The following is a 27,795-nucleotide window of genomic DNA, read 5'->3' on the forward strand; positions in this document are numbered from 1 at the left end:
ATTGTGTGCCAATGTAGAGGTGGCAGGCCGAAGTAAAGATGTTAAGCCAAGGGGAGGCAGAGGAGTAAAGTATTGGAATGGTCAAGTAGGTCAAGGGTGGTTTGGTCAACAGGCGAGGACAACGTACAAAAGAAAAAAAAATCAAAGCTCGATAATCAGTAAAACAGTTGAGGCAGTTGGCAGGGTCGACCAGCAGAGTGAAGGCCGGAGAAGATGATTGAGTTGAAGTTGGTTGATTGGAGGCCGACAAGGTCAAGGCCAGAGAAGGTTGAAGGTGAAGTTGGTTGAGTGGATGGAGTGAATACCGACCAGTAGAGTGAAGGCCGGAGAAGATGATTGAGTTGAAGTTGGTTGATTGGAGGCCGACAAGGTCAAGGCCAGAGAAGGTTGAAGGTGAAGTTGGTTGAGTGGATGGAGTGAATGCCGACCAGTAGAGTGAAGGCCGGAGAAGATGATTGAGTTGAAGTTGGTTGATTGGAGGCCGACAAGGTCAAGGCCAGAGAAGGTTGAAGGTGAAGTTGGTTGAGTGGATGGAGTGAATACCGACCAGTAGAGTGAAGGCCGGAGAAGATGATTGAGTTGAAGTTGGTTGATTGGAGGCCGACAAGGTCAAGGCCAGAGAAGGTTGAAGGTGAAGTTGGTTGAGTGGATGGAGTGAATGCCGACCAGTAGAGTGAAGGCCGGAGAAGATGATTGAGTTGAAGTTGGTTGATTGGAGGCCGACAAGGTCAAGGCCAGTGGAAGGTAAGATTGAGGCAGACACCCAAGGCAGAAGCAGGACATTGAGGCCGATGGCTCAGATGGAGAAGCCAGGTGGATTGTGGATTTTGAGTTGAACAAGGCCGACAGGTAAAGTTGAACAATGCGAAGTTGAATGTAGTCAAGGCCAGAGGATGTGTCGTGTCAAGGCAGAAGCGGATATCGAAGACTGACAGGTCACAGGTGGGAACCGGACCGAGTGGAGTGGAGGCACACAGAAGACTGAGTGGGGACCAGGTGGAGACCAAGTGGATGTAAGTGGGTTTGACAGGCCAGGTAGATTGTGAGTGGATGTATCAGGCCAAGGTGGGTCGGTCAGGTCAGGTCAAGGTAGACAACAGTCAGTGGAGACATGTGGGTGATGTCGATGTGGATGTGTCAGGCCCAGCAAGAGGTAGGATGCTGACATAGATTGATGGAAGGTGTGATGTATCCGCTTCTGCCATGAGCTGCTTCTGCCTTGAGGTAAAGAGGTAAGTAAAGATGAGTCTGTGGTTAGTGCTGTACCACTGTAATTCATTGTCGACATGTGTGGGCTACAGCAGCTACCACGGTGAGGGAAGATGGTTAGAGCTTGATGGAATGTTAGTCGGAGCAGGAGGAAGAGAGACTGTAATTCTTTGTCGACATGTGTGGGCTACAGCAGCTACCACGATGAGGGAAGATGGTTAGAGCTTGATGGAATGTTAGTCGGAGCAGGAGGAAGAGAGACTGTAATTCTTTGTCGACATGTGTGGGCTACAGCAGCTGCCACGGTGAGGGAAGATGGTTAGAGCTTGATGGAATGTTAGTCGGAGCAGGAGGAAGAGAGACTGTAATTCTTTGTCGACATGTGTGGGCTACAGCAGCTGCCACGGTGAGGGAAGATGGTTAGAGCTTGATGGAATGTTAGTCGGAGCAGGAGGAAGAGAGACTGTAATTCTTTGTCGACATGTGTGGGCTACAGCAGCTACCACTGAGAGAGGGAGGGAGAGAGAGAGTGTGTGTGTGTGTGTGAGGAAGAGAGAGAGAGAGAGAGAGAGAGAGAGAGAGAGAGAGTTGGGGAAAAAAGAAAAGAGAAAGTGGAAAGGGAGGTTTTGGGGGAATTTATACCCTGGGGAAGGGGCCTGGGAGATCACACATCGAGGGTTCAGGATCAGCCAATCAGAAGCTTGGGAGGTACACAAGCATCGCTCCTGATACAAAACTGACAGACACGCAATGCGTAGTTACTTCAGGGTCAGGATCAATGTTTGCGAACCGAAGATCACCAGCCTCGAGCAAGCGAACCAATCATCATCCAGGATCACAGATTCTAAGCGAGCCAATTACGTACGAGGGACTCTGGAGATGTACTCCAGCATCTCTTTCCGTAGAAAATTATCTGCAATACGATGCTTGTTTACTTCCCCGCCATCGCAGCTCCAGGATCAGCGAGGCTCGGCGGGAGATCATCACCCGCTTAAATTAAGCGAGCCAATCACGGGCCAGAATCACCAGGACAGTCCTTGGTCCCTTTGGCATCGCGCCCCCTATCATAATAGCAGTACACTTGTGCTTCAACATGTCTCGATAATTTTAATCCCCAGACTTTGACCAAGGAGAACATTTACAATTCCTGATCTTGACTCCGATGATGCCGATGAGGCACAAATCATTATGGGGATTTTGAGCTTTAATATGGATGTTTATAAAATCGCAGCACTGATGGCTCACGAGGCTCCCAGGTGGAAAGATCAGACGTCGACGCTGTAATGCAGGGGAAACTTTTGGATCGGGAAAGTGTGAGGCTATTCGAGTCACACCTTAGCCTTGAAGGACAGCTACGACACAGGAGCGCCCACTGGGCAGCCTTCCACACCGTAAATTCCAATGTTACTAATATTGTACTAACAGACTTCAAGTTTTGCAAGTCCTTACTCCGAGTTGGATGTCATCCATACTAGCACCCAAAGTAATACGCAGGCTTGACTCCCGAGGTCGGAAATAATGTACTATTATGTCTTCCACTGGCATCGATCATGGATTGCGATCTATATATATTTCAGTTGATACAAAGGCAGTATGTACCTAGGTATGTAGTACATATGTACATATGTACTACTAACATTTGAAAACGCCCTGGAGCATACCTATGTAGGTACTAATGTAGGTACTATATGTGCTAGTACATACTACTACATAGCACTTGCACATGAGTACACACTATGCCTTCAAGTTGGAACATTTGAAGTGCTACTAGTAGTAGTAATTCCAAGGTTGGCATCACCACATGTGTACATAACTTGAACTTGAATTAATACGTATCTGGACACCAGTGCGTGCTAGTGCCCACTGGCAGGTGTCCACCAGCCGGCTGGTGGTGCTGGTAGTTACATATATATACTACCTATGCATGCCATGTGCAAGGTCAACCGGTAGTCATAATCACTGGCAGCCTGAGCCCTGGAGGTGGATACATATTCTAGTACACATCAATGTGCCACGGCAGGGGCATCAATACTAGTACTATCGGCTGCTCCCAGTAGTAGAATATTATTGAAATTCTTCGCGCAGCTCGGGCGATACCCCAGGTGCTGACTACCCTACAGTCATGGTGTAGCACATATGGTTAGTAGTAGTAACATTTTTTGAATCACAGAACCTTGGAATCTGAAGGTCCCCCACATAAAACATGGATTGGAAGGAGTGATTGGAATTTCCAAGAAAAACAGCAGCTTGATATTGATTACTAGGTACATATAATCAGACGTGCACGGCTTGATCTTCTTCTCCGAGAGGTAAGACGCGTTCTAAATTTAGGAGCATAAGTACACGCATGCAAACAATGTCATCGAGTCTGAGAGGCTTCAAAGCTAGATCTACTACAGGTAGTGAAATTTATCCTTCTGAGTTGAGCAGCTTCAAGTTGACAGAATTACAAACTACAACCTGTGGGATAAGCAACATTTGAATATACTGGGACGCATACCAGTGTGCGGTATGGTGCTGAAGAGTATAACAAATCCTACTCATAATATGCGGGGCCTCTGGCAGTGTTTGAATTAGACACTAGGTTCAAATGCTGCTTGCGAGGGCCAAGGATCATCAGACTCAGCTAGATTTACTCGTGGATCCTGCACATATTTTTTCATCTTGAAAATACCAGTAATAGCACAACTCCGGAATTATCAATTCAGATAGAACTCGAGGCACAAAACTTCGTATTAAGCCACCATTCACGGTGCCGCCCATAGATAAACGCATTGTCACTTCTCTCAAAACAACTGGGACCTTCGGAACCACGAGCACGAACAAAAAATCGTAAAATTCAAATGGGTATTTGAAACGGCCATAATAACCTTGGAAAAGACAAAGAAAGAAAGCGTAACACGTATTTATGTGAAAATAGCCTGGTAAAATTGGGCTTCGTATCTTGGAAACACATCACGTCGTGGCTCAGCCATTAGAATGCAACTCCGATTTCAGGTTCCCGAAAGACCAGCGAGTCCTCATGTCGAAGCGAAGCAAACGCATTACCGGGCTGTCGCACTTCAGGCATTGTTGGATGGAAGAGACCCAGCTCGACATCCTTGTCCTTTGAGATTGATGGCTTATGCAAAGACACTCGTGGTGTCGAGAAACCAGTAGTTGAGCTCGAGATAGAGTTATTCGGTCTCCACCAGTCAGTACCGCCTGGAGCCGTAATGTTTGAGTCGACCGTGGAACCACTCATGGTGCGGGTTCGCTCCCATTGGAATCCATTCTCGTTGGGGAGGGAGACTTGAATAGGGGATGTGTCCTTTGCTGTTCCTGGGAAGAACCACTGCGAGAGACGGTTTGGAAGCGAAGGCGATGCGATGGTTTTACGGTTGTCTGTTGGGGTGAACGAGGGACTATGTAGCGAGAATAGACGAGATGGGAAGGTGCGAGAGCTCGCGGTTGATGGGGAATCCCACAGGAAAGAAATTTGATTAGGGGAATGTCGGTCGCTTGTCGGGGTTCCATCCATCGAGCCCTTTATGGTCACCGGGGTCTGAGGAAGAGCCTCCAGTGTTGATGAGGCTGGGGAACCCGTCGAGTGGTCGTTCAAGATATCGGTGTCCAGTGTGAGCTTGCTCTCGTTGGAATGAGTTCGGCCATGTCTGAGAGGAGAGACTGGAAGGTATTCCGCTGGAGAGGGAGTATTGAAAGGATTGAACTGAACCGGAGATACAACAGAAAAATGGGGGATCAACGGGCTTGCAACGTGGACAGGCGTGCGAGGTGAAATGAGCTCCATGTTGCCCAAAGAGCGACGATTATCTCCGGATCCAACAGGCTTGCGATTCACCTTGAAGCCAGACGCAGTTGACACACATCGTCGATGACGGATGTTAGGTGGAGTGAGAGCTCGAGGTGGTACTGTCAAGGGCTGGTATTGGTGCTCTTCCCAAACTTGGAATAAATCAAAGGACGGCAGGTCCGACAATCGATTTCCCGACCGATGGATGCTAAGTTGGAGAGGCTGATACTTGGTCGGAATAGGGTCACGATATGATTGAACCCTACGGAAGTCCGATGGCCCACTTATCTTCAAGGGTGTAGTAGTGTGCCTCTTCCGGGATATGGTCATACTGGATGCCCGCGTCGCCAGGCTCCGACCCTCCTCCAGCCATGATGACATCGACAGCGATCCCCGGACATGGTGCATTCGAGGACTTGGGAGAGGACTTGGGGGATCATCATACACCTTCAACTTCATGGGGGAAACTAGATGTGGCTCGGAATGGCATACTTGCATCTCCCGTTCGACACCTGTAGATTAAATACCATGTTAGACCCATTAATTCTGCGAATATGGCGATATTCGAGACAGTGTTGATGATGGGATTGATGACTGACCTTCAGGAAGTCTCGGCGCGTGTTTATCGTTCTCAGCGTCATTCTCGTCCTTCTCGGCGTCGTGGCCTTGGGACAAACATGACCAGCACGACTGTATCCAACCAGTGAATAGCGACCCCGCTTGGTCAAAAGCCGTTGTGGCCATCGCGGGAATCTAATCCATCACCTTTCCTGAAGGAGGGGAGTGGAAAGAGACGCGCGCTGATACAAAGGAGAGACTCGCGTTAGGCAGAAGAAAACATTTGAAGAGATAATTTTCTTAAACAAAGAAGATTTAGTAGTACAAGGATCACACACCAGCCTTCCTACTACTAGTACTTTCTTCCCCTCCTATGTGGAATTCACTAAAGCCCGTGCACCATATATTTTCCTGACTTATCAGGAACCATAAGTGAGACGGTTTGCCGCTAAGACTGGGGCTATACCGCACAGAGCAAGTCAGCCTAGCAAAATTACACTTGAAAGGACGGGTTGGTGGTGAGGATCATCTCTGCAGAGCAAACTAAGACATTTTATTTGTGGAGATGAAGTGGAGCTGTCACAATTTCTGTGCTTATCATGGATTCCGTAGCTTTTGTTCATGTATAAGAAGTGGGGCTGTCACACAGTTGGGCGCGTATAAAGGATCCCTTGTGTAGTCTGATGTAGTCTGGTGCAGTCTAGTGCAGTCTGATGCGTTGGCTCTTCTGCACCTCGCTTTCTTTTAGGGAAATATTAGGCAATGCCCCGCGATCTAGTTTGATCATGTCTCGTTTCAGAGTCTGAAATATCTCCCTATTGGTTCATTGAAGGCTGGTTTATATACCTCCTACGTAGTAGAGCTTCAAATAAATCTACGATGCTCTAGAAACCAATCAACTCTGAAGACTAGAATGCTTTCCAGGTAATCAAATAAAAAAAGAAATTACACCTAACAACTAATCATAACTCTTTATTTGCCCCACACATTGTCATCCTCCAACGCACTGTACCATCGCGTGGCAGTTTGATCATGGACCGGTTTGTTGGAGTTGGGGGCTGGAGCTGGGGCTTCGGGTTCGGTTTCTTCATCAATTGGTTGTCCAGTTGGTCTTCTAGAATATTGGGGAACAGGGTTAGTCCAATAATAATTATAATATTTTTCAAACACGAGAACGAAGATGAGGGGGGAAAGTAAAACAGAATCCATCAAAAAAAGATCATGAAAGTGTAAGGAGCTACTTACGAGAAGCGTCGAGCATCAGCTCCAGCCCAAGCAGACCCTGTTTCACGTTGGGCCTGAAGTCGTTCTTCCTCCTCTGCTTCTTGGTTCTCCACTACGAGGTCAACAAGCTGGCTGCGATGTGACTGGTGGGAGCTCGTGGAGCTGGCGTTGCGCTGCAAGGGACCTGGTCCATTGGAGCTCTTGCTAGACCTGCGCGAGGAATTGGGGTCTCGTCTACTCTCGCTACCCGACCCTCGACTTTTCCGGTGAGTGCGGGACTTTTTCGTATGGCCCCCAGAGTGCGAGGAACGGGATTCTTGGTAGCCCCTTGTTATTGGTAGTCGCTGGTCTCGGGGGGATTTCGTTGGCGGTGATGACCGGATACTATTCATAGTCAAAATTAGTATCTGGTACAATGAAAGCCACACATGCGGGACTTACATTCCAGTCCCCAAACTCTAGCGCCCGCGCATTGGTGAAAAGATGCTCATCTTCCTCGTCTAGGGTGACTTCAATCTCACTATAGGATCGAAATCGATCTGCGGAACTACGACTGCCTCGTTCACTGCGACCGCGTATACTAGATTCTCCACCGGCGAGAAGTGGAGTGCGACTATCAGCATCCCCGGGCTTGCTGGCCTCGCCAGGTTTGGGAATCCAGTACTTGGCCTTCCCTCCTCGCTCATACCGCATCCCCTCCATGACTCGCTTGACTCGCGATTCAGACTCTGCATGAGCAATAATATTGTCGCCCGAGTCAAAAATTCGATAGTCATAATTGTCCCCGCGGAAGGTAATCTTTGTATCCTCGACCAGATCCCTAATTCCGAATGCGTCTCGAAGTGCATACTTCACCGGCATTCGTGCAGCAGAAACGGTGGGGTCAGCATAATCATGCCAGGAGAAGGCATACCAATGTGCAACTGCAAAGAAAGGCATCTCAAAACAGAGGAGACTGTCTTGGATCGCAGCTGCAAGGTTGTCCGGGGTATAGCCTGCAACACCATTGCCTAGTGCACCCAGCCACTGCAAGATGGATAAGAAGAATCCTTGCCAATACGAGGCAAAAATGATCAGTTTGACACAGAGAAATTTGGGAACTGGGCGGAATGGCAAAAGGTCGTCGTGCAGACAAACCCAGAACATCGCCAGGGAATACAGGCTAAGAGTCACGCTAACATTGTATATAATGCCAGTCCACAGATAGCCTGATCCGATATCCAGATAACCTTCATGGTATGTATCGGTTGCTTTCATCACAATGGAAGCGAGGGCCAAGATGGGCTTCAGCCAGGCATATTGGAGAATGCCACGCTTGACAGCCAGGAATGTATGAGGGTCGGATATATCCACCTTCGGGAGGAAATGGTTGAGAGGCCAAGCATGCGATACCGGTGGTCGGCCATGGGCCATAATAATGAGTGCTCGTTCACCCCCAAGGAAATTGATCAGGAGCTGAAAAAAGGTGTAGATAGTGAACGCCTATTCATCCGTCAGCATTGTCCTATCAGTGCCATCGTTTGTGCCATAATACCTCATAAATATCGCGGATTGGATCGAGGAATTGAGCTGCAGTGAGCGATACGATGCTTGTCCATGATGCTGCAGCAAATATTGGCACCCTTATCTCTGTCAGCGAAACCGTCAAAGCTTCTCGGTGGCCCCTGAGCCTGCGAACGTAGTCGGCCAGCTAATACTCACATCAAGAGAATGCGGACAACGTATCTCTGCAGTAGGGGCTTTCGGTAGTTTTTGCTATCGGAAAATCTCGAGTTAGAAGCTATTGGGGATAGTGATCCGAGGCGAGGTCGTACATTTGGAACCATATCGATCTGTAAATAGAATCGAGAAATTAGCTTCATATTCTTAGCGAGACTGTGCTATGCACCCCTCGAGAGACCAAAACTCACATCACAGATAGTAGCGATGCCACTAAAGCTGAGACACCAGTCACAATAATGATCGCGCGAGCTAGGCTGGAGCCTGTTCCTCCGCCGGGGACGGTCTTCACAACAGCCATGGTCGTGAAAAATGGCAAGTGCGGATGGGATGAACCGCGAATTTAGATACAGCGATTCATTTCGTAAGCTCGTCAAGGGCGTAATTCATCTTGGACTCGGCGCGCAGAGGGCGGGAGAGCTCAGGGAACCAGGAGGCGGGCGTGTTCCGATGACGACTATTCTCGTGACACCGCCTTAGATTAAACATTGCGGACCCGCATCAAGCTTCGCGACTTCCATGATCTAATTTACCACATCTGCCTTGGATTTTGAAATCTTGGAATGATAAGGCTCATTGACTGGGCTCGTCGGTCGCGAGTCGCTCTGTCTCGCTGAAGATGTTCACGCCAGCTGGCGGCATCAAGGAGAAATGTCCACTACAAGCTTAACGGCCTCTGATCTGACGCCGGATCCAAGCTTCAATTGGTCTGTTAGAATTCGAACCACGGTCTTGCATGATTACTGACGGATTTTTTCATCGATTAGGTTTTTTCTCTTGGAGCTCATAGTTTGTTGTATTCTGTGAGTGTTTATGCGATTTGCTAGTTTGATTGTCACTAACGTTCCAGTGTATTATTCTTCCTGCTCTACTTCAATCGACTATTTGCGACCCTGCTTTCGTACGGAATCCGAGCCTACACCTGGCATTACTATCGCGTATATGTCGATATCAACTCCTTACAAGTGTCATTGCTAGGCGGCAGGATATTCTTCAAAGGCATTCGATATCATGGCGTGAATGAGACTATCTTCATTCATGGAGGTTTCATAACATGGCGGTACTGGAAACGACAGGTGGAACGGACCAACTTTTCCGACGGTCAAAGTCAAGTAGACGAGTCCAACTCCTCAAAGAAAGGGCTCGATGCCTCTGCTTCCAGTGACTATGTAGCCCCTGGCGGCAATGCTGCCGGGCTCGGAGAACAAGGCGGCTTGGAAAAGACAATTGAATTACCCTGTCGGGTCTCTGTTAAGGTTTATGGACTGGAATGGTTCATCTACAATCGTACTCCTGCCTATGATAGTATTCTTGCTGGCTTTGGCTACACACAGAACGATTGGGATGAAAATGAGAACGGTTCAACTTTCCACACTGATGAGCAGCCACGTCGCACTGAAACAAATTTCACTATGGATTCTGTCAACAGTACCAAGCGGAGCTTTGACAACGCCTCGGCGCACAGTACGACTGAAAGAAGACCCACTGACTACCAGGACACTGAAATCCGCAGGTCGGAACTTTCAGAATCCGTGTCAAATATGCTCGAACTTCTGCCAATCAAGCTTGATTGCTCTAAAGGAGCTATTGTGATGGGGAATGAGCATACTCATTCTGTTTTGACAACAACTTTTGATAAGGCAACGGGAAACATAGCTGCTTGCAAGGCCGGACCCCTGGATTTGTACCGGCAGCTTTTTTCATTTCAGTTCCAACATCCGGTGATTCAAATGAGACCAAATCCTGATTTCAAACAAAATCAAGTTGCCACCGCGAAAACACTCAACTCTACAGAAAACGATGAACCTGTCCCAGAACGAAAGCGAAACTTTTTCAGCTATCGGCTTCAAAGACGCAGGATATGGCACAGCATTCGTGACCTGGTTCCTTATTTCCAGACCTCCGTGGAGTCGTTTCATGTCAACTCAAAGCAGGCTGGAAGTATGCCCAAAAGTCAAGCCGAATTTCCAGATGCCATTCGTTGGACGGGCCTGTCCCGCTACTTGGACCAGGAGAATGATGATGATCATGAAAAATGGAACTCAGTAGAATATGCCCGCTTCTCCACTATCCTTGATGGTACAAGCCTGGACTTGACGTACTTTTGGGATATCCCCGGGGCGCGTGAGGCCTGAACATACAGGATCTACTGAACATACAGGCAAGGATATCAATCATGCTCTTCCTCCGGAGTGGGGGGATTGATCTCAAGATCAAGGGTGGAACCATCAACTATGGCCCCTGGGCTGACAGGGAACGAATTGGGTTGCAAAATGTTTTCTTTCCTAATTTCTATCGAAGTGCAGAGGCAGCCGAACCCTTGACACCCGGGACCTTAAGACAAAGTACAGCCTTCAAGTTACGCGTTGAAATCAGCGAAGAACTTACGCTCCGTATTCCTACCCGAGAGCAGTCCAAGGACTGGCAATGGAAAGGTCGAGCAGATACCATCGGAGGAGCTGCAAGATCCAAGAAGCCGAAAGAGAGAAGGAAACAACGGCCAAAAGAAGGAGAGAAGAGCCACCTTGGTCCGGATATTCGTCCTTTCGGATGGCTTTCTCTTCGTGTCGGTCAAGATTCTACCGTAACCTATTCAATGGACATGGCAGCATCGAGTGCTGGGTATGATAATGAACTTTCTCTTGATTTGCGCGACTCGAAACTCTCGTCCAGTGTCAACCATGGGCTGCTCTGGCAATCTCCTCGACAGCTGGTCACATGTGACCTTTCCAATCCTCTGTGCTGGAATAGCTTGCGATCGTGGAGATTTGGCGTGGAGAGTCATGACATGGAACTTTTCCTCTTGAGAGACCATATTTTTCTTCTGACTGACCTTGTGAGCGACTGGGCATCCGGACCTCCTTCGGATTACTACACTTATGTGCCTTTCATCTACAACATCGATCTCACGTTCTCAAACTTGCAATTGTTGGTCAATGTGAATGACAGAAACATCATTAGTAACCCGTCTGATCGAGAGGATAACCGGTTCATCGTCATCAAGGGCAAAAAATTGACATCCAATGTTATGATTCCGTTGAACAAGTATCAACCTGAGCAGAATACGGTCGAATTCAAAGTCAATCTTCAAGATGGTGGTGTGGATCATTTGAACCCTGGCTGGGATACACTCCACGCCTTCCTGCCTGAAACCTCCATGGCAACCTTGAACAGTCTTTACATCGACGGGTCATATACCTACTTTCTTTCAACTTCTCCGGATTCGACAGATACTTTGGTACTGAACATCAGTGGAGTTTCGCCTCGATTGTATCTCTACGGCTTCCTGATAAAGAGCTTCATGGCCGTGAAAGAGAATTATTTCGGCGATGAAATGCATTTCAAGACATTGGAGGAATATCAAGAACTAGCCTTTGCTGAAGAACCCCCGGCAAACCCAACGGGGGTCAATCCGAACCGAAAGTCGAATGACATGGATGTCTTGGTTCATGTCTCTGTGGACGATCCTTGTGCTTTACTACCAGAGAACATTTACGATCACTTGAAGTGTACGAGGCTTCGCGCTGCTTCCTTGGAAATCGATTTGCGATTCACCAACTATTACATGGACATGCAATTTTCAATCAGCCCATCCAAATTAGACATGCAGTCTAGTCCAACAGGCGGTTCCACTTCCATCTCCGAACCTCAACTTTTCATCGATGGTGTATCGATTTATGGTCATCGTATTTTTGGATTGCCTCCGGTGGAGCCCACTTATGTATGCAACTGGGACTTCGAGGTTGGCAAGATTCTGGGCGAATGCTCCACAGAGTTTCTTGCATGTTTAGCCTCCAGCATCAAGAGCTTCGACTTCACGTTCGATAATGAGGAAAATACCCTGCACCCACTCTTTCCGCCCGTTCTCCACGACGTGACCTTTTTGAGGGCTAAGATAAGCTCGATCTATATTGCGGTGTTACTTAATCAGACAGCTCTCATCGTGAGCTCTAAACCGGTTACAATCAACTTCAATGACTGGGCGAATTCTAAGTTCTCCAAGCGCATGAACTTCTTAATGCCGGACTTGACTGTTGCTGCAGTAGACCGTCAGTTAGCGACCCAGGCTCTGCGATCACCCGATAGAACGGTTAATCCTCTGGGTATCTTTCAGGTGACAATAGGGTTCAAAATGGCCCTGAGAAAACACGACATTGCGGAAAGCCGACGCTTACAGCAAGAACACATTCGAATACACGATCAACGAACCCACCGAGCTCAATGGCTACTCTTTGACTGGGAGGAAATTGCTCCCATTTCGTCTCGTACCCCTGCGGAAGGTCTTTCAATTCCAACCATGGAAATACCTTCAATGCCAGAACCTATCCACCGACACCTTGGACCGGTGAATGCATCATCATACAGAGGCTTCTCGAGAGCCCGATCTGCTGGAAGTGCCAGAAGTTTTCTTGTTCATTCCGAAACATCAAGCCTCAAGAGTGCCAAATCTCGTGGCGATGGCTCAACTCGCCCTGCCTCAAGATCAAGCTCTGGGTCAATAAAACGGCCCGTAATGTCTCCGCGTGATGGAAGTTGGGGTGCAGTACGGGGCAACCGAGGCAAAGATAATGAAATTACTCTGTATTCCACTTCCAGGGGAGCTACATATTCTCAGGCCGCGATCAGGGATGCGAATCCTTGGATCCTTCCGCAGTTTTTCTATCACAAGCTTTCTTTGAACATGTCTGAGTTACCGTCACCACTGAACCTCCAGCTGGACGAGAATGATAACGACGCGTATCCGAGTCCAAGATCTATCTTCTTGACTTTTGAAGATGACGATACAACATACACCAATCTTGCTTTGGATTTACCGTTGGGTATCAGAGGGTTCTGTACTCCAAGATTTCTATTCGCTTTGGCTGCCTTGCTTGATGGTTTGGAACCAAAGCATCCAGTTCAAATTATGGATTCTCTGCAGAAAGATGTGATCTCAGATATAGTCGGCTATGACGAGTCTATGAGCAAACAACCAAAGAAAGCAACGAGTATTGCTCTTCGCATTCCTTCCATCCAATTGAGGCTCGTGGATATTTCGGAATCGCCCAACAACAAGAAGATCGAGTTGAAGGACGAGTACAGCATTGAAGTCCGACGTCTTCGATCAGAGATTCGAAGGCGTGTTCAACGGCAAAAAGGTGATCTCCTAGAGGGACTCAAACAAGACATTACCGCCCATGCTGTGGCAGATCACTTTTCTTTTTGGGTCGAGGGAAGTCGAACAGATGCTTTCCACGACAAGGCCTTGTTTAACTGTAATTTGAGTGATATGAACTTCTGGCTCGTGACGTCTCCAAACATTCGTGCGCATTTGCAGATGCGAACATTTAATACGGTCACATCTCCCAAGTCCGTCGAGAGGTTGGCCTTTCTTGTGCGTCGAGCAACAACCATGTTCGACTCTGTTGCATCATCATTTCAGCAGGTCTCAAATACAAGCAATCGGCGTCTCCAATATCTCATCTACTTCACAACTCAATCGGCTGGCGACATCTCTGACCCGATTTTCCTTGCGCGTATTTCATATGTTCTTCGTGTCGCGTCAACTCATCTTCGCCAACATGATTCTTGGAAAATCATTTCTCGCATCCGAAACATTTACAAGAATCTTCCACTCCACCGTCAACGTGAGTTAGACCGTGTGTGCCTCGGTGACAACCTGCCATTGCCGGGCAATGCCAAGTCTACGGTATTGACTGGATTTGACCAGTGGCGAGCATGGGACCTCGCACATGTGGAGAAAAGTTATGTCATGCGCAAGATCTGGCCAAGCCAGACGTCACAACAGAGTGCTGCGGCGCCTTCTATTTACCTATCGTGTACTGTGAAAACATTCCGCTTTTTATTGGACCCTGGGCCAAGAGAGAGTGGTTTTATCGTGGAAGACCTATCCACAGCCACATCCGTCGTGCCTGACAAGAAGGTTCAAGAAGGCGATTCCGTGAAGCTTAAGAAGCTTATCGTTTTTCAAACATATTGTTCTTCCGCAGCTTTGCGTTTGCGATGGGAGATTCTGGATCTTGTCGAAAGTGTTACAAAAGTCATGTCGACTGTTACTCTTGAATCCAAACCAGCTCAAGCAGCCCATGGTGAGGAAGCGAAGGGAACAACGGAGCTTCAAATCGTGCTCGGCACAGATTTTGGATCCATTACTCTTGATGGGATCAATGTTAAACTTGCACTTGTTTCCAAGGCTTTACGAGGCTCCATTGTCCACAGCTCACAGATTGCTGGAACGACACATAACAACAATCTCGCTGTCCTGTTCAGTGCAGATGCATGCTCATCCGAACTCATGAGTCAGACCGGGTCTCTGATGTTGACGAGAATTGCGGATCCATACATCTATTTCTCGCTCGTGTCCGAAGGCAATGACGTTGAGGATAAGAATGACTGGCGAGTCGCCGCCTCATGCAGAAAGCTTCGCTTCGAGATGAAAGAAGACCCTGTAAGCTTAGCACATACTGCCGACCGTCTGATTGAAGATGAAGTCAGGTATATCCGACAACTTACCGACAATGTGAAACTACCGAAACCCACTACTCCAGAAGTCGAACAACTACCAGCATTCAAGAAACCCACGCATCACCGTATCAATGTGGCTATGTTTTTGGACGACTATCAGTTGAGGTTCTCTCTCCTGCCGTCTTTGACCTACCTTATCTCCGGTGATGTAGCCCGTATGTCGGTCATGCCTACCGAGTCATCCAAGATTGAGGTCGACTTTGATGTGAAACAGAACTCCCACCTCTTCCTCTCGGGAGAGGGCAAGAAGCTTCGCGCGCTATCCCAACTCGATATTCCCCCTGTCAATGGCCGAATCCTCGCAAACATCTCATCTGGATGCAAAGAATTGGAATTTGACCTTACTATTGAGCTTATTCGCCTTGAGGCTAGTGCAGTGCGAAGTATCTTGGGTGTTCTGACTGGGCCTGACGTTGCCCATATGTTGGACGACCTCAAACAGAATGTCGAAGTCCTTCAATCTCACCTCAGTGATGTGCTTTCCCTTCAAAAGGCGACATCGAAGCCCAAGCCTGCTTCTGTTGCCGAAGAGTCTGCCATCTTGTATAAAGCTAGGCTCACTATGGCTGGCTTTGAGATACATGCTATTGCACCCGGTTTGAACGGAAAGGATTACAGTGCAGAGATGATGTTTAGTCTTGGAACGATGCAGATGAGTCTGCAGAATGGCCTGGACCGCGGTTATTCTATGGAACACCCAGAGTTCAGCATCGATGCCTCTCAGATAAGCCTTCAATTGCGGCGTCTTGAGAGGACTAAGACCAAATCTTATGGAGGACTTGCATTTGCCGTCAAGCTTCTTGGAACATCTACAGTTCGTGAGAATGGAGAGGTTTCGCGAGCATACCATTTCACAAGTGACAAATTCGACATTGAGCTTTTTGCCGAGACAGCAGCACTTGCGGTAGATGTCGCCATTCACATGCAAGAGCGTATAAAAACGTTGGATCTTTCTCATGAAGTCAACCGCCTGCGCAGACTCCGGCACCGAAACCACCACCATGAGTCAAATGAAACCCAATCTGACATGCCGGAGATCCAGGTGAATGATCATGATTCACCAGAGCCCTTTCTCAATGCACTTTACTCTTTCAAGTTTCGAGACATTCAAGTTGCGTGGATCATGTCGACTCTGCTCTCTGCAGGCTCCGGTCGCCAACCTGAAGACCTTGTCTTCTCTATTCGACAAGTTGAACTTTCAAATAAGAAGAAAAATGCGGCCAAGCTTCATATTGAAGATATGCAACTCCAGATGGTTCCATTCCGTGCTGACAGGAAGAAACGTTCGCTGAATTCCGCACTCATGCCTCAATTGGTCTTCAATGTTGCGTATCATTCCGTGGGGAAGGAACTTTCGCTTGCTTTCCATGCAGCTGGGAAATCGCTCGATATTCGTGCAACTTCTGAATTCATCATCCCTGGTAACATGATCCGTGATTCCATTGCGTCCGGAATCGAGGCTCTTCGTGAGGGTAAGGCAGCTTGGGCTACAAAGCCGTCTTCAAATCAAGAGAACAACACCAAGAGCCAGAGTCTCTTTGGCAATAGACGCCTGCGATCAGTTCTTGTAGATGTTGATTTCGCTGGTGCTACCGTTTCTCTCCAAGGCAAGCAAAGCCATGATCCTCAGAATTTAATGGTGGCCGCCATGAAGGGCAGTCGACTCTCTGAAGTCAAGTATGGTGAATATGTCCAGGGAGACTCTGCAACTACCGCAACACTCAAAGCGCCTGGAGTGGCATTGAAGGTCCATTTCGATGATAATGGCACCGATGACCCGGCTTTGAATGCTGAGTTGAAGGTCGATCCATCCTCAAATGTTCTGTATCCAACTCTCGTGCCCCTGGTCAAGCAAATGACTGCCACGGTGAAAGAGATCATGAGAGACAAGGATCAGAAAAGCCGGTCGCGGCGTCCGTCTACTGCGACGAGACTACAATCTCAGAAGCTGATGCAAGAAACCCCATTCGGAGCACCGGATCCAAACTCCATTCTTGGGAGATGCAAGGTCAATCTTGGGTTGTTGTTTTATAAGCAAGAGTTCAGTCTGAGCTGTCAACCAATTGCTAGAGTCGCAGCTACGGCAAGATTTGAGAGTGTCTACGTTACAGTTAACACGATCATTTCCAATGAGCAGGGACGATTTGTTGCACTCTCATTAGCATTCAACAACTTGGAAGCCTCTGTGAAGCATGTTTATTCAAATGAGTCTACGGCAAGTTTCGAAGTTGAGTCTATGGTGCTCTCTTTGATGAACAGTAAGCATCTTGGCAGAACGAGTGGCATGTCAGCTATCCTCAAAGTGAGCCCCATGAAAGTCTTGCTTAATGCCAAGCAAGTTCAAGATTCTCTTCTGTTCCAGGAAATTTGGCTCCCATCAGACGATGATCCTAGCTCCAGCCCAACTATGCAACCGGAGGAACCTCAAGAACCAGAGACTCAGACATACATAGTCCAGCGTTATCAACAGGTCGCTGCAGCATCCGCGTTCCCTTGGAATACGACGGTTGCTATTGAAAAGCTGGAAATTCAAATGGACTTGGGATCAACGCTGGGCAAGGCTGAGTTTGCCATTGACAACTTTTGGGTGTCATCAAATAAAACGTCTGACAGCGAGCAAAGCATGTGCATAAACTTTGATTCCATCGGCATTGAGAGCAAGGGTCGCATGAGTGGTATTGTGGAATTACGATCCCTTAAAGCTCGAACTTCAATTCAATGGCCAGAATCTCGTGAACCCGGTCGCACACCTCTCATTCAAGCCTCGATCGCTTTCCAACACCTCCAAGCCAAGGTCTCCTTTGACTACCAGCCTTTCCTTGTGGCACATATTGCGATGTTCAACTTTTTGATGTACAATGTTCGCGAACCCTCTGGTCAGCAAAGTCAACGCCTATTCAGTATCCTTGAGGGAGATGAAGTTCAAGTATTCTGCACGTCGTTGACAGCGTCCCAGGCGCTGGCACTCTTCCAAGCATGGCAGAGACTAGTTCAAGACAAGAAATCCGCGTATGAGGCATCTCTCCGCGAGATCGAAAGATACCTGCGTCGGAAATCCTCTGCGGTTCCCGATCGGGTGGAGGCCCGGGCCAAGGAACAGACGCAAAAGGAGGAGGACTCCGAGAAGGCACCTATTCAACTCCACACTGGTGTGGTTGTCAGTATTCGTCATGTCAATATCGGAGCATTCCCAAGCTCGTTCTTCGACAATCAGATCTTCAAGCTCGAAGCGTACGATGCTCAAGCCCGCTTCGCCGTTTCGTTAGAGTCCATGAAAATCCACAGCGCTCTGGGCCTCACCCTGGGACAGCTCCGGGTTGCCCTCTCCGGGATTAGTCGCCCCAGCTCCGCTCAGCTCGAAGACTTCTCAGTGGACGAAATCGCCGAACGAGCCTCTGGCTCTCGTGGTGGTACTATTCTCAAGGTGCCCCGACTGGTAGCCGGTATGGAAACCTGGCAGGTCCCCGGAAGTCGCGAGATCGAGTACATCTTCCACAGTACCTTTGAAGGCAAGGTTGACGTGGGCTGGAACTACTCGCGCATCAGTTTCATTCGTGACATGTGGGAGACTCATTCGCGTGCGTTAGCGTCCCGTCTTGGTAAACCGCTTGCTCCGTCTGCAGTCCGTATTACAGGTGGACCTGGTAGCAGCAACCATGGCAATGATATTGAGGGCGGTGGCGCGGGCTCTGAGCAACAGGAGAAAATCACGGCTGTTGTCAATGTTCCGCAGTCCAAGTATACCTACACAGCGTTGGAGCCTCCGGTTATTGAAACGCCACAGTTGCGGGATATGGGAGAGGCAACGCCACCGCTGGAATGGATTGGGCTGCAGCGTGATAAATTGCCGAATGTTACGCATCAGATCATTATAGTGACTTTGTTGGAGATTGCGAAAGAGGTTGAAGATGCCTACGGGGCCATTCTGGGGACTTGATAGTGAGGTTTTGCCTGCAAATGTGGAGGTTCTTTTGGTTGCATTTGGATTTCCCCCCCCCCCCCTCTATACCTTATTTTCCCCTTCATTTTGTTATCATACTTATTTTTGTCTATTTTTGGAGTTTCGTCTAGTATGAATACCCACTGGCAATGGAAATAATGATTTGAAATCAACATCAGCTGAGCTTACTGGTAGTACTAGCGGTAGACCTGTCCTATCCTAGTATATCCAAACTGGTATTAGTACTATTGCCAGCCTGAGTGAACATCATCTCTAGTTGTATGCAAGTGTTAGATCTGCTGGGTATTGCTACTACTACATAATAGGTGGTACTGGTCTGAAATACTAGCATAAGCATTGAGTTTCTACTAGTATAATGCCATTGTTAGTACTAGTATGAGGTATATTGTGCTGACCAGGTCCTTCAGGTGGGATGATGTGTATTATTAATCATAAATGACCTAAATGACCCCGCGTAGTGGGAGGCGGTGAAGAGCGGGGCTGGTTGCACGTTCGATTATGTGGGAAATATACATGATGTACGCTTAAAAATTTTCATTTCTTTTTTTTTTCACTATCAGTTGACCATAATTAGACTCGGAATTCTAAATAAGATTGGTAGTAATATCGGAGCGGCAAATTTGAGCTCGGAGTAGCTAGCCCCCTGGTTAAGGTGGTGAGCAAGAGCTCGGAGTACCACGGATGCTCTCGGAAAATGAGTCATTAGATTTCAAAGCTACATGGATTCCAATAGAAATAAAGGCAAATAATTTGAAAGTAAGAAAGTGAGAGATTGTGACTTGGAAAGAGTCAGAATATTCCAAGGTTAGAATATCTGATTTTGGTTTTTTAAGTAGGGTGGGAAATTGAGATATACTAGTACAGTAGTAAAACGCACACAAAAACCCGTGAGCGGGGCACACAAGAGAGAGTCCCCACTTTCGCTCTCATTTTTTTTCTCCCACTTTCTCCTGCACCCCTCCTCCCCTTCTCTCTTCTTCATCTTCCTTCCCTGGAGCAGTTGCACATAGAGTTGCTTGATTAGGTCCTTGGTCCTGATCATCTGTGTGTTCTCTTGCTTCTTTTATTTTCTTTGAACTTATTCCCCCGCCTCTAGGGCTTATTTGAGGAAAAAACCGTCAAAATGGTTAAGTAAGTTATCCATCAAGACCCAAGATCGACCTTGTATCCAATTTGAGTGAACATTTCTTATCAATCATGATTCTAACAATGGGTTTTTCTATAGCTTCACCATTGAGGAGGTGTGTACTACCGTCAAAGCTATCTACAAGACACTGGAGGATATAGAGGGGAGGATAGATTGTCGATGATCTACCCCTCCCTCTCCAGTGGTTTATGTGCGGCACAGAGAACTAACCTTGCATCTCAACAGATCCGGTCCTTGATGGACCGTCCGGCTAACATCCGTAACATGTCCGTCATTGCCCACGGTATGTACTCTATTGAACACATTGAACAAAGGAAAAATCAAGATTAGTGGTCCAAGGTGGCTAATTTACTACCTATAGTCGATCACGGAAAGTCCACTCTGTCCGACTCTCTGGTCCAGCGTGCCGGTATTATCTCCGCTGCCAAGGCTGGTGAGACCCGTTTCATGGACACTCGTCCCGATGAGCAGGACCGTTGCATTACCATCAAGTCCACCGCCATCTCCCTGTACGCCAAGTTCCCCGAGGAGGATCTCGTCGAGATTCCCGAGAACACCGGTAACGAGTTCTTGATCAACTTGATTGATTCTCCCGGTCACGTTGATTTCTCCTCTGAGGTTACTGCTGCTCTGCGTGTCACTGACGGTGCCCTTGTCGTCGTCGACTGTGTCTCTGGTGTCTGTGTCCAAACTGAGACTGTCCTGCGTCAGGCCCTGACCGAGCGTATCAAGCCCGTTCTGTGTATCAACAAGGTTGACCGTGCTCTGCTTGAGCTCCAGGTCTCCAAGGAGGATCTGTACCAGTCCTTCTCCCGTACCATTGAGTCCGTCAACGTCATCATCTCCACCTACTTCGACAAGGTTCTTGGTGATTGCCAGGTCTACCCCGACCGCGGTACCATTGCTTTCGGTTCCGGTCTGCACGGTTGGTGTTTCACCGTCCGCCAGTTCGCCGTCAAGTACGCCGATAAGTTCAAGGTTGACCGCAAGAAGATGCTTGAGCGTTTGTGGGGCGACAACTACTTCAACCCTAAGACCAGGAAGTGGACCAAGTCCTCTACTGATGCTGACGGCAAGCCCCTCGAGCGTGCCTTCAACATGTTCATTCTGGACCCCATCTTCAAGATCTTCGCCGCCGTCAGAGACAACAAGCGTGAGCAGATCATGGAGCTCGTTGAGAAGCTCAAGATCACACTCACTCAAGAAGAGAAGGACCTCGAGGGCAAGGCCATCCTCAAGGTCATTATGCGCAAGTTCCTGCCTGCCGCCGATGCTCTTCTGGAGATGATCTGTATCCACCTGCCTTCCCCTGTCGTTGCCCAGAAGTACCGTGCCGAGACTCTGTACGAAGGTCCCGCTGACGACCGTGCCTGCATTGGTATCCGTGACTGTGACCCCAAGGCTCCCCTCATGCTGTACGTCTCCAAGATGGTCCCCACCTCCGACAAGGGTCGTTTCTACGCTTTCGGCCGTGTCTACGCCGGTACCGTCAAGTCCGGTGTCAAGGTCCGTATCCAGGGTCCTAACTACACTCCTGGCAAGAAGGAGGATCTGTACATCAAGGCTATCCAGCGTACCATCCTGATGATGGGTCGCTTCGTTGAGCCCATTGAGGACGTTCCCGCCGGTAACATTGTCGGTCTGGTCGGTGTCGACCAGTTCCTGCTCAAGTCCGGTACCCTGACCACCGACGAGACTGCCCACAACCTGAAGGTCATGAAGTTCTCCGTCTCCCCCGTCGTCCAGCGTTCCGTCGAGGTCAAGAACGCCCAGGATCTGCCCAAGCTGGTTGAGGGTCTTAAGCGTCTGTCTAAGTCCGACCCTTGTGTCCTGACCATGATCAACGAGTCTGGTGAGCACGTCGTTGCTGGTGCTGGTGAGCTCCACCTTGAGATTTGTCTTAAGGATCTTGAGGAGGACCACGCCGGTGTTCCTCTCCGTATCTCCGACCCCGTCGTTTCTTACCGTGAGACTGTCACCGAGTCCTCCAGCATGACTGCTCTGTCCAAGTCCCCCAACAAGCACAACCGTCTGTACATGACTGCTGCCCCCATGGATGAAGACGTCTCCCAGGCTATTGAGTCCGGCAAGATCAGCCCCCGTGACGACTTCAAGGCCCGCGCTCGTGTCATGGCCGATGAGTACGGCTGGGACGTTACCGATGCTCGTAAGATTTGGTGCTTCGGTCCCGACACCACTGGTGCCAACTTGCTGGTTGACCAGACCAAGGCCGTTCAGTACCTGAACGAAATCAAGGATTCCGTTGTTTCCGGTTTCCAGTGGGCCACTCGTGAGGGTCCCGTTGCTGAGGAGCCCCTGCGTTCCGTCCGCTTCAACATCCTGGATGTTACCCTTCACGCCGATGCCATTCACCGTGGTGGTGGTCAGCTCATCCCCACTGCTCGTCGTGTCCTGTACGCCGCTACCATGCTGGCTGAGCCCGGTATCCTCGAGCCCATCTTCAACGTCGAGATCCAGGTTCCCGAGCAGGCTATGGGTGGTATCTACGGTGTCCTTACCCGCCGTCGTGGTCACGTCTACTCCGAGGAGCAGCGCCCTGGTACTCCTCTGTTCAACATCAAGGCTTACCTGCCCGTCAACGAGTCATTCGGTTTCCCTGCCGATCTGCGTTCCGCCACTGGTGGTCAGGCCTTCCCTCAGTCCGTCTTCGATCACTGGGCTGTTCTGCCCGGTGGTTCTCCTCTGGACCCCACCTCCAAGCCTGGTCAGGTTGTCACTGAGATGCGTAAGCGCAAGGGTCTCAAGGAGGTTGTCCCTGGTTACGACAACGTAAGTTTTTATTCAATTGATGAACAAAGCTTTGAATCTTATGCTAACTATATCACTCCTAGTACTACGACAAGCTGTAAAAATGTTCATTGGTCAGATCGCCCTGCTGCCAGTCGACGCGAGGAATCTTTTTTTATGAGATTGATGAATGCAATACAATTTCCTAGTTCAATCAAAAATCCATTCTCTCTTCGATGTGAGAATGTTTATTCTTTACACCACTTTGCTTCTTAGAACACGCGGGGCTTGAGGAAGATTCCAGAGGTCTCTCAAATGCTTGTCTGCTTCTGTTTCTATATTTGCTTTTTTCCTGATACGTTTTGATGCTTTTTATTTTCTTTATATTTTCTTTTTCTTTTCTTTTCTTCGCTATGGTCTAGTTTATCACATTTGGTATGATAATCAGCATGGTATTCTAGACTTATTTTCGATCAATAATGTAAGTCTAACGTAGAGCGGTACAACCTTGGAATGTGGTTTCCAGTAACTGGGCTTGACTAGGTACTAGGTACTTGCAGGTTTCCATATGTAAGTAATAAATGCCAACCTGAAGTACCTCAGGCTCTCGATGTATGTACCCTCTTTGGCTTCACATTGGTATGAAGTGGGTTTACAAACTCCATTGTCTTTCCGTCTTTTCCCCGGATTATGCTGAGATTTACTTGGATCAGTCCACCGTTAAGGTTCAATACTGGGTTCGTTAAGGGACGCTGTCTTAGCATTGAAGCTATATAGGAATTGATTTCTACCCTGGAAATGAAAAACAAAAAGACAAAAAGACAAAAAGACAAACTTGAAAAGACCAACAAACAAAAACGAATTAAACTGGAAAGTTTCCCACTGAGTCTCGTCGCGTTTATGGGTCATCATCTCCTATGGCTGGCACAGCGCCAGCCTCAAGAAGTAACTTCGCAGCATTGGAATGACCCTCCGAGTCTTGAGCTGTGCATGATAATGGGGTCCGCTGATCAATATCCCTTGAATCAACCTCTGCTCCAGCCTCGAGAAGTAATTCCACCACATTGGACCGACCCCGGCCTGCTGCGAGTGATAATGGGGTCCTTTCATCTGAATCCCTTGAATCACCCTCTGCTCCAGCCTCAAGAAGAAATTTCACAACATCGGAATAACCCTGGCTTGCTGCGCATGACAATGGGATCCGTTGACTCATACTACTCAGATAAACATCTGCTCCAGCCTCAAGAAGTAACTTCGCAGTATTGGAATAATCCTCCGAGTCTTGATCTGCGTATTGTAATGGGGTCCGCTGATCAATATCCCTGGAATCAACCTCTGCTCCAGCCTCGAGGAGTAATTTCACAACATCGGACCGACCCCGGCGTGCTGCGTGTGACAATGGGGTCTCTTGATTTTCATCTCTCACATCAACCTCTGCTCCAGCCTCAAGAAGTAATTTCATAACATCGAAATAACCGTGGCGTGCTGCGTATGACAATGGGGTCTCTTGATTTTTATCTCTTACATCAACCTCTGCTCCAGTCTCAAGAAGTAATTTCACCATATCAGAATAACCCTGGCCTGCTGAGTATGACAATGGGGTCCCTTGATAGTGATCCCTCGCATCAACTTCTGCACCAGCCTCAAGAAGCACTTTCACCACATCGGAATGTCCCTTTTTTGCTGCGAGTAATAATGGGGTCCGTTGATGATGAGCCCTCGCGTCAATCTCTGCGCCAGCCTCAAGAAGCAATTCCACCACATCAGAATGGCCATGTTTCGCTGCCCACGATAATGAGGTTCGTCTGCGCCTTGAATCGGTAGATTCTATGTTGACCGAGCCATCTTGAAGTATCTTTTTAACAACACCCAAAATGCCAAGCCAAGATGCTGTTATCAAGGATGTCGCATGCTCTGGTGTGCCTGGCCCAAATATCTGCGAGTTGTAAAAAGGAGACCATCTTGCGTACTCCCTGGATCCGGCAGTGCAGACTTGAACTGCCATATCCAGGATCTTCTCTTCTTCCTTGTTGTCGGAAGAAGGGGACGCTCGAAGATGGATATACCAGTGTAGACTTGCGTACGTCAGAAAACCTTCAAAGCGTGGCCCCAACAGATCTGAGTGGAGAAACCAGATACATATTTTTCCCAAGAACACTGTTCAATTCGTGCGTTGAAAATAAGCCTTGCCATTTGAGTGTCCCATTTGATGTCAGACTCGGAGGCTTGTCTTGAGGTGATTCTTTGAGGACCAGAAAATCCCTAACTGTTTGGTAGAGCAGATAAACCTTGTCATCACTGAACCACAGCAACAACCCGCAAAGACCTCGTATTGTTGTCTTGAATCTTTCAACGGGCTCCATATATTCAAAGACCTCATCGCTTGTTTGGTCTGCCCGCTTTACTGCCATCGCGACAGAGAGCTCCTCCAACGAGAGCGGTCGCTTTGCAGCAAGAATGATTTGGAGCAGTCGTATGGCTTTTTCTTTTTTTTAGGACTTATTCTCCGGTCCAGTATTTTCTCGTAGGCTTGGTTCACACTCTGAGGGATATCTGTACCCAAAGCTTTGCGGACCTCCCCTTTGGTAAAGCTTTTGGTTTCCTTGATGAATTCCAAAGTCAAAGTAACCCAGAGATACGTTCGCTCCGGGTCCTTCCGAGTATCCAGCTGCTCAGTCACGAATGCATGCTCATCATCAAGAAGCCCTTTATCACGAACGATGTTTTCGATTATATGTTTCACCACGAGGTTAATTTCTTGAGAAATCTTTGCCACCTCGGCCTCGGATTCGCCACTTAGACGAATTTCGGGAAAGTTATCTTCGAGTTTTCGGAAATTGCAACGTATATCGTCGTACGGACGACTGGTTGCCAGGAACTTGAAATTGCAGACAGAGTTTGGTTCCAGGAGAAGAGTGGTCAGACTATCGATCAACAGCTTCAGCCCATGATCACCAAATTCATCCAAGGCATCTATCACAAAGATGACTTCCCCTGCTTTTGGATTTCTTGCGAAGGATAGAAACATATTCCAAAGCCCATGAAAAGAGCTGGTTAGCTTTCTCCATCTTTCTCGGCGGTTTGCAGAATTGCATTCGTGACAAGAGAAGGTCGAACATCGATAAGTTGTCGTAAAATACTCGAAAGAGCACTGGTGGCGGTCTTTTGATCTGCAAAATCATCTTTGAAGAAGAAATAACAGACCGCCCGATCTGGTGCTGGGAGCACCTCATCAATCGAATACTTGGCAAGTACTGACTTCCCACAGCCTGGATCGGCGGAGACCCAAAGAAGACGAGATTCACAACCATCCCGCCATCCCTTGAAGCGCTCGTGCTCAGTAAACCATTCGCAGGTCCCGAGAACACGGTCGACATTTCGATTTTTGCGGTCTTGATATTGGCAGGTGTCTAGCGTTTGCAACAATTTGTTGATTTTTTCGTTCCGGACTCTCTCTTCCGATTCTCGCTCTCCAATTAGGCCTCCAAGCTTCCTCGCTTCGCTTTCAGATAACTCTATCCTTTGAATCAACTCTGTCCAGGTATCCTGTTTGAACATGTTGCGGACTCTCTGAGCTGGTGCGCCTTTTTCAAGGTAATACGACGCTCTGGCCTGAAATTCCAGCACGTTGGCGCAAAGACTCGTCAGAATTTTGTTGAATCCTGTCATGAGGTTTGTGGAGTCATCTGATTTAGAATATTTTCTTTGCATCTCATCGATGCGAGGAATCAAAGCTGTTGTCTTCTCAATACCTTCAAGGAGCTTGTCTGACTCTTTGGCAGATTGTTCAAACAACTAATCATGACTTGGTTAGAATATACTCTGATATAGGGACTTGTATTGATGTGAAAGGGGGTATTACCTCTAGGACAATTATCAGCCCAGCACAGGCAATTCCTGCTGCGAGACTTGAAGATGCAGCTGTGCTTCGCCCCCAACATTGTTTTGAAAAGCTTTCGAATCCGAGGATGGGAGGTAGGTTTGTGGGATCTGTCCTTAAAGAAGCTGGCGAGCTTTTGGCGAATATCCGAGTCATCTCTAATGTCTAGCTCGTTTTTGAAGATTCTCGAAGCATTTTCCATGATCTCTTTTGTCTTTGGGTCCTCTCGCAACTTGAGCTCGGCCTTCCCCCACAAATCGATCTGGGACGGTGTGGGGTCCTTTGGCGCAGACGGATCGTTTTGTGTAGACACATTTGACAGAGAGGGCTGACTAGGCTGTCCAGCGGTTGAACTTTCGGATCGCTCGATTCGATTTAGTGGGTACTCTGATGCTTCTGGTGGCAGTTTCTTGTTGGACTTGCGACGAAAACAACAGAATGACATTTTGTTAACTCAGATCTAACCGCTCAAAAAGTTCTAGCCTTGGAGGTTAAAGAAAATGGAGTTATACAAAATGGAGTTGTAGGAAATGGAGTAGAGTACGGAGTAGCAACTAAAGAATCAGATTGATCTACCCAGGAGGACTCTGTATTGTCTGTGGGAACTAACAAGATCAATCCATTGCACAAATGGAATTTGAGGCTGTGTGCTTTAGCGCCAGGAGAGGGGGCGTGAAATTTGTCCATCGGGTGAATACATGTGTATACCAGCTCACTCATATCGTATCGCCCGGGCACCTACAGTAGTAATCCTCTCTAGGTGATGATCTACGTCTTTAGTCTGAGATTTGTATCCAAAGATTTATAGCAGGGTTTTAATTTTTCAACCAATAATAAATTGACTGTTGATTTACTATATGTTTTATTTAACTATTTTCCAAAAAAGGTCAAGGTACCCATGTCTTGTGCGATGTACAACTGAGTCACTGATCCGGATTTACTAATTAGTAATGAAATTGATAGAACACGGGTGCAGAACTAGCCCAATTGGGTTAGTTCAAACCAGTATTCAATGGAGAGCTCTGATTGGT

At 48.0% G+C, this 27,795-nt stretch overlaps 6 protein-coding genes across 6 annotated transcripts; 2 read left to right on the top strand and 4 right to left on the bottom strand.

Annotated features, from left to right (window-relative positions):
• Positions 1–4,183: 4,183 nt before the first annotated feature.
• On the bottom strand, positions 4,184–5,746 carry N7483_008483 (uncharacterized protein; the record flags this gene model as incomplete). Its single annotated transcript, XM_057091910.1, has 2 exons — positions 4,184–5,514; positions 5,602–5,746. The coding sequence occupies 2 exons, from the start codon at positions 5,744–5,746 to the stop codon at positions 4,184–4,186; spliced, it is 1,476 nt and encodes a 491-aa protein (XP_056943084.1).
• A 786-nt stretch (positions 5,747–6,532) lies between these two features.
• Positions 6,533–8,804, bottom strand: N7483_008484 (OSTA/TMEM184 family protein; the record flags this gene model as incomplete). Its single annotated transcript, XM_057091911.1, has 8 exons — positions 6,533–6,674; positions 6,806–6,994; positions 7,032–7,168; positions 7,226–8,266; positions 8,319–8,406; positions 8,486–8,539; positions 8,599–8,616; positions 8,695–8,804. 8 exons carry the CDS (start codon positions 8,802–8,804, stop codon positions 6,533–6,535), a joined length of 1,779 nt encoding a protein of 592 aa, XP_056943085.1.
• Positions 8,805–9,154: 350 nt separating this feature from the next.
• N7483_008485 (uncharacterized protein) lies at positions 9,155–18,965 on the top strand (the record flags this gene model as incomplete). Its single annotated transcript, XM_057091912.1, has 4 exons — positions 9,155–9,210; positions 9,271–9,306; positions 9,354–10,601; positions 10,670–18,965. The coding sequence occupies 4 exons, from the start codon at positions 9,155–9,157 to the stop codon at positions 18,963–18,965; spliced, it is 9,636 nt and encodes a 3,211-aa protein (XP_056943086.1).
• Positions 18,966–20,112: 1,147 nt separating this feature from the next.
• On the top strand, positions 20,113–23,036 carry N7483_008486 (elongation factor 2; the record flags this gene model as incomplete). Its single annotated transcript, XM_057091913.1, has 5 exons — positions 20,113–20,120; positions 20,215–20,230; positions 20,362–20,419; positions 20,498–22,926; positions 22,989–23,036. 5 exons carry the CDS (start codon positions 20,113–20,115, stop codon positions 23,004–23,006), a joined length of 2,529 nt encoding a protein of 842 aa, XP_056943087.1. The 3' UTR covers positions 23,007–23,036.
• Positions 23,037–23,782: 746 nt separating this feature from the next.
• Positions 23,783–25,912, bottom strand: N7483_008487 (ankyrin repeat domain-containing protein; the record flags this gene model as incomplete). Its single annotated transcript, XM_057091914.1, has 3 exons — positions 23,783–24,959; positions 25,024–25,369; positions 25,426–25,912. 3 exons carry the CDS (start codon positions 25,910–25,912, stop codon positions 23,783–23,785), a joined length of 2,010 nt encoding a protein of 669 aa, XP_056943088.1.
• A 26-nt stretch (positions 25,913–25,938) lies between these two features.
• N7483_008488 (uncharacterized protein) lies at positions 25,939–27,209 on the bottom strand (the record flags this gene model as incomplete). Its single annotated transcript, XM_057091915.1, has 2 exons — positions 25,939–26,657; positions 26,747–27,209. 2 exons carry the CDS (start codon positions 27,207–27,209, stop codon positions 25,939–25,941), a joined length of 1,182 nt encoding a protein of 393 aa, XP_056943089.1.
• Between the last annotated feature and the right edge of the window lie 586 nt (positions 27,210–27,795).

This window comes from Penicillium malachiteum (genome assembly GCF_028827825.1).
Source record: "Penicillium malachiteum strain IBT 17515 chromosome Unknown utg000004l:1.0-4883003.0:1.0-4884900.0, whole genome shotgun sequence".
NCBI lineage: Eukaryota > Fungi > Ascomycota > Eurotiomycetes > Eurotiales > Aspergillaceae > Penicillium > Penicillium malachiteum.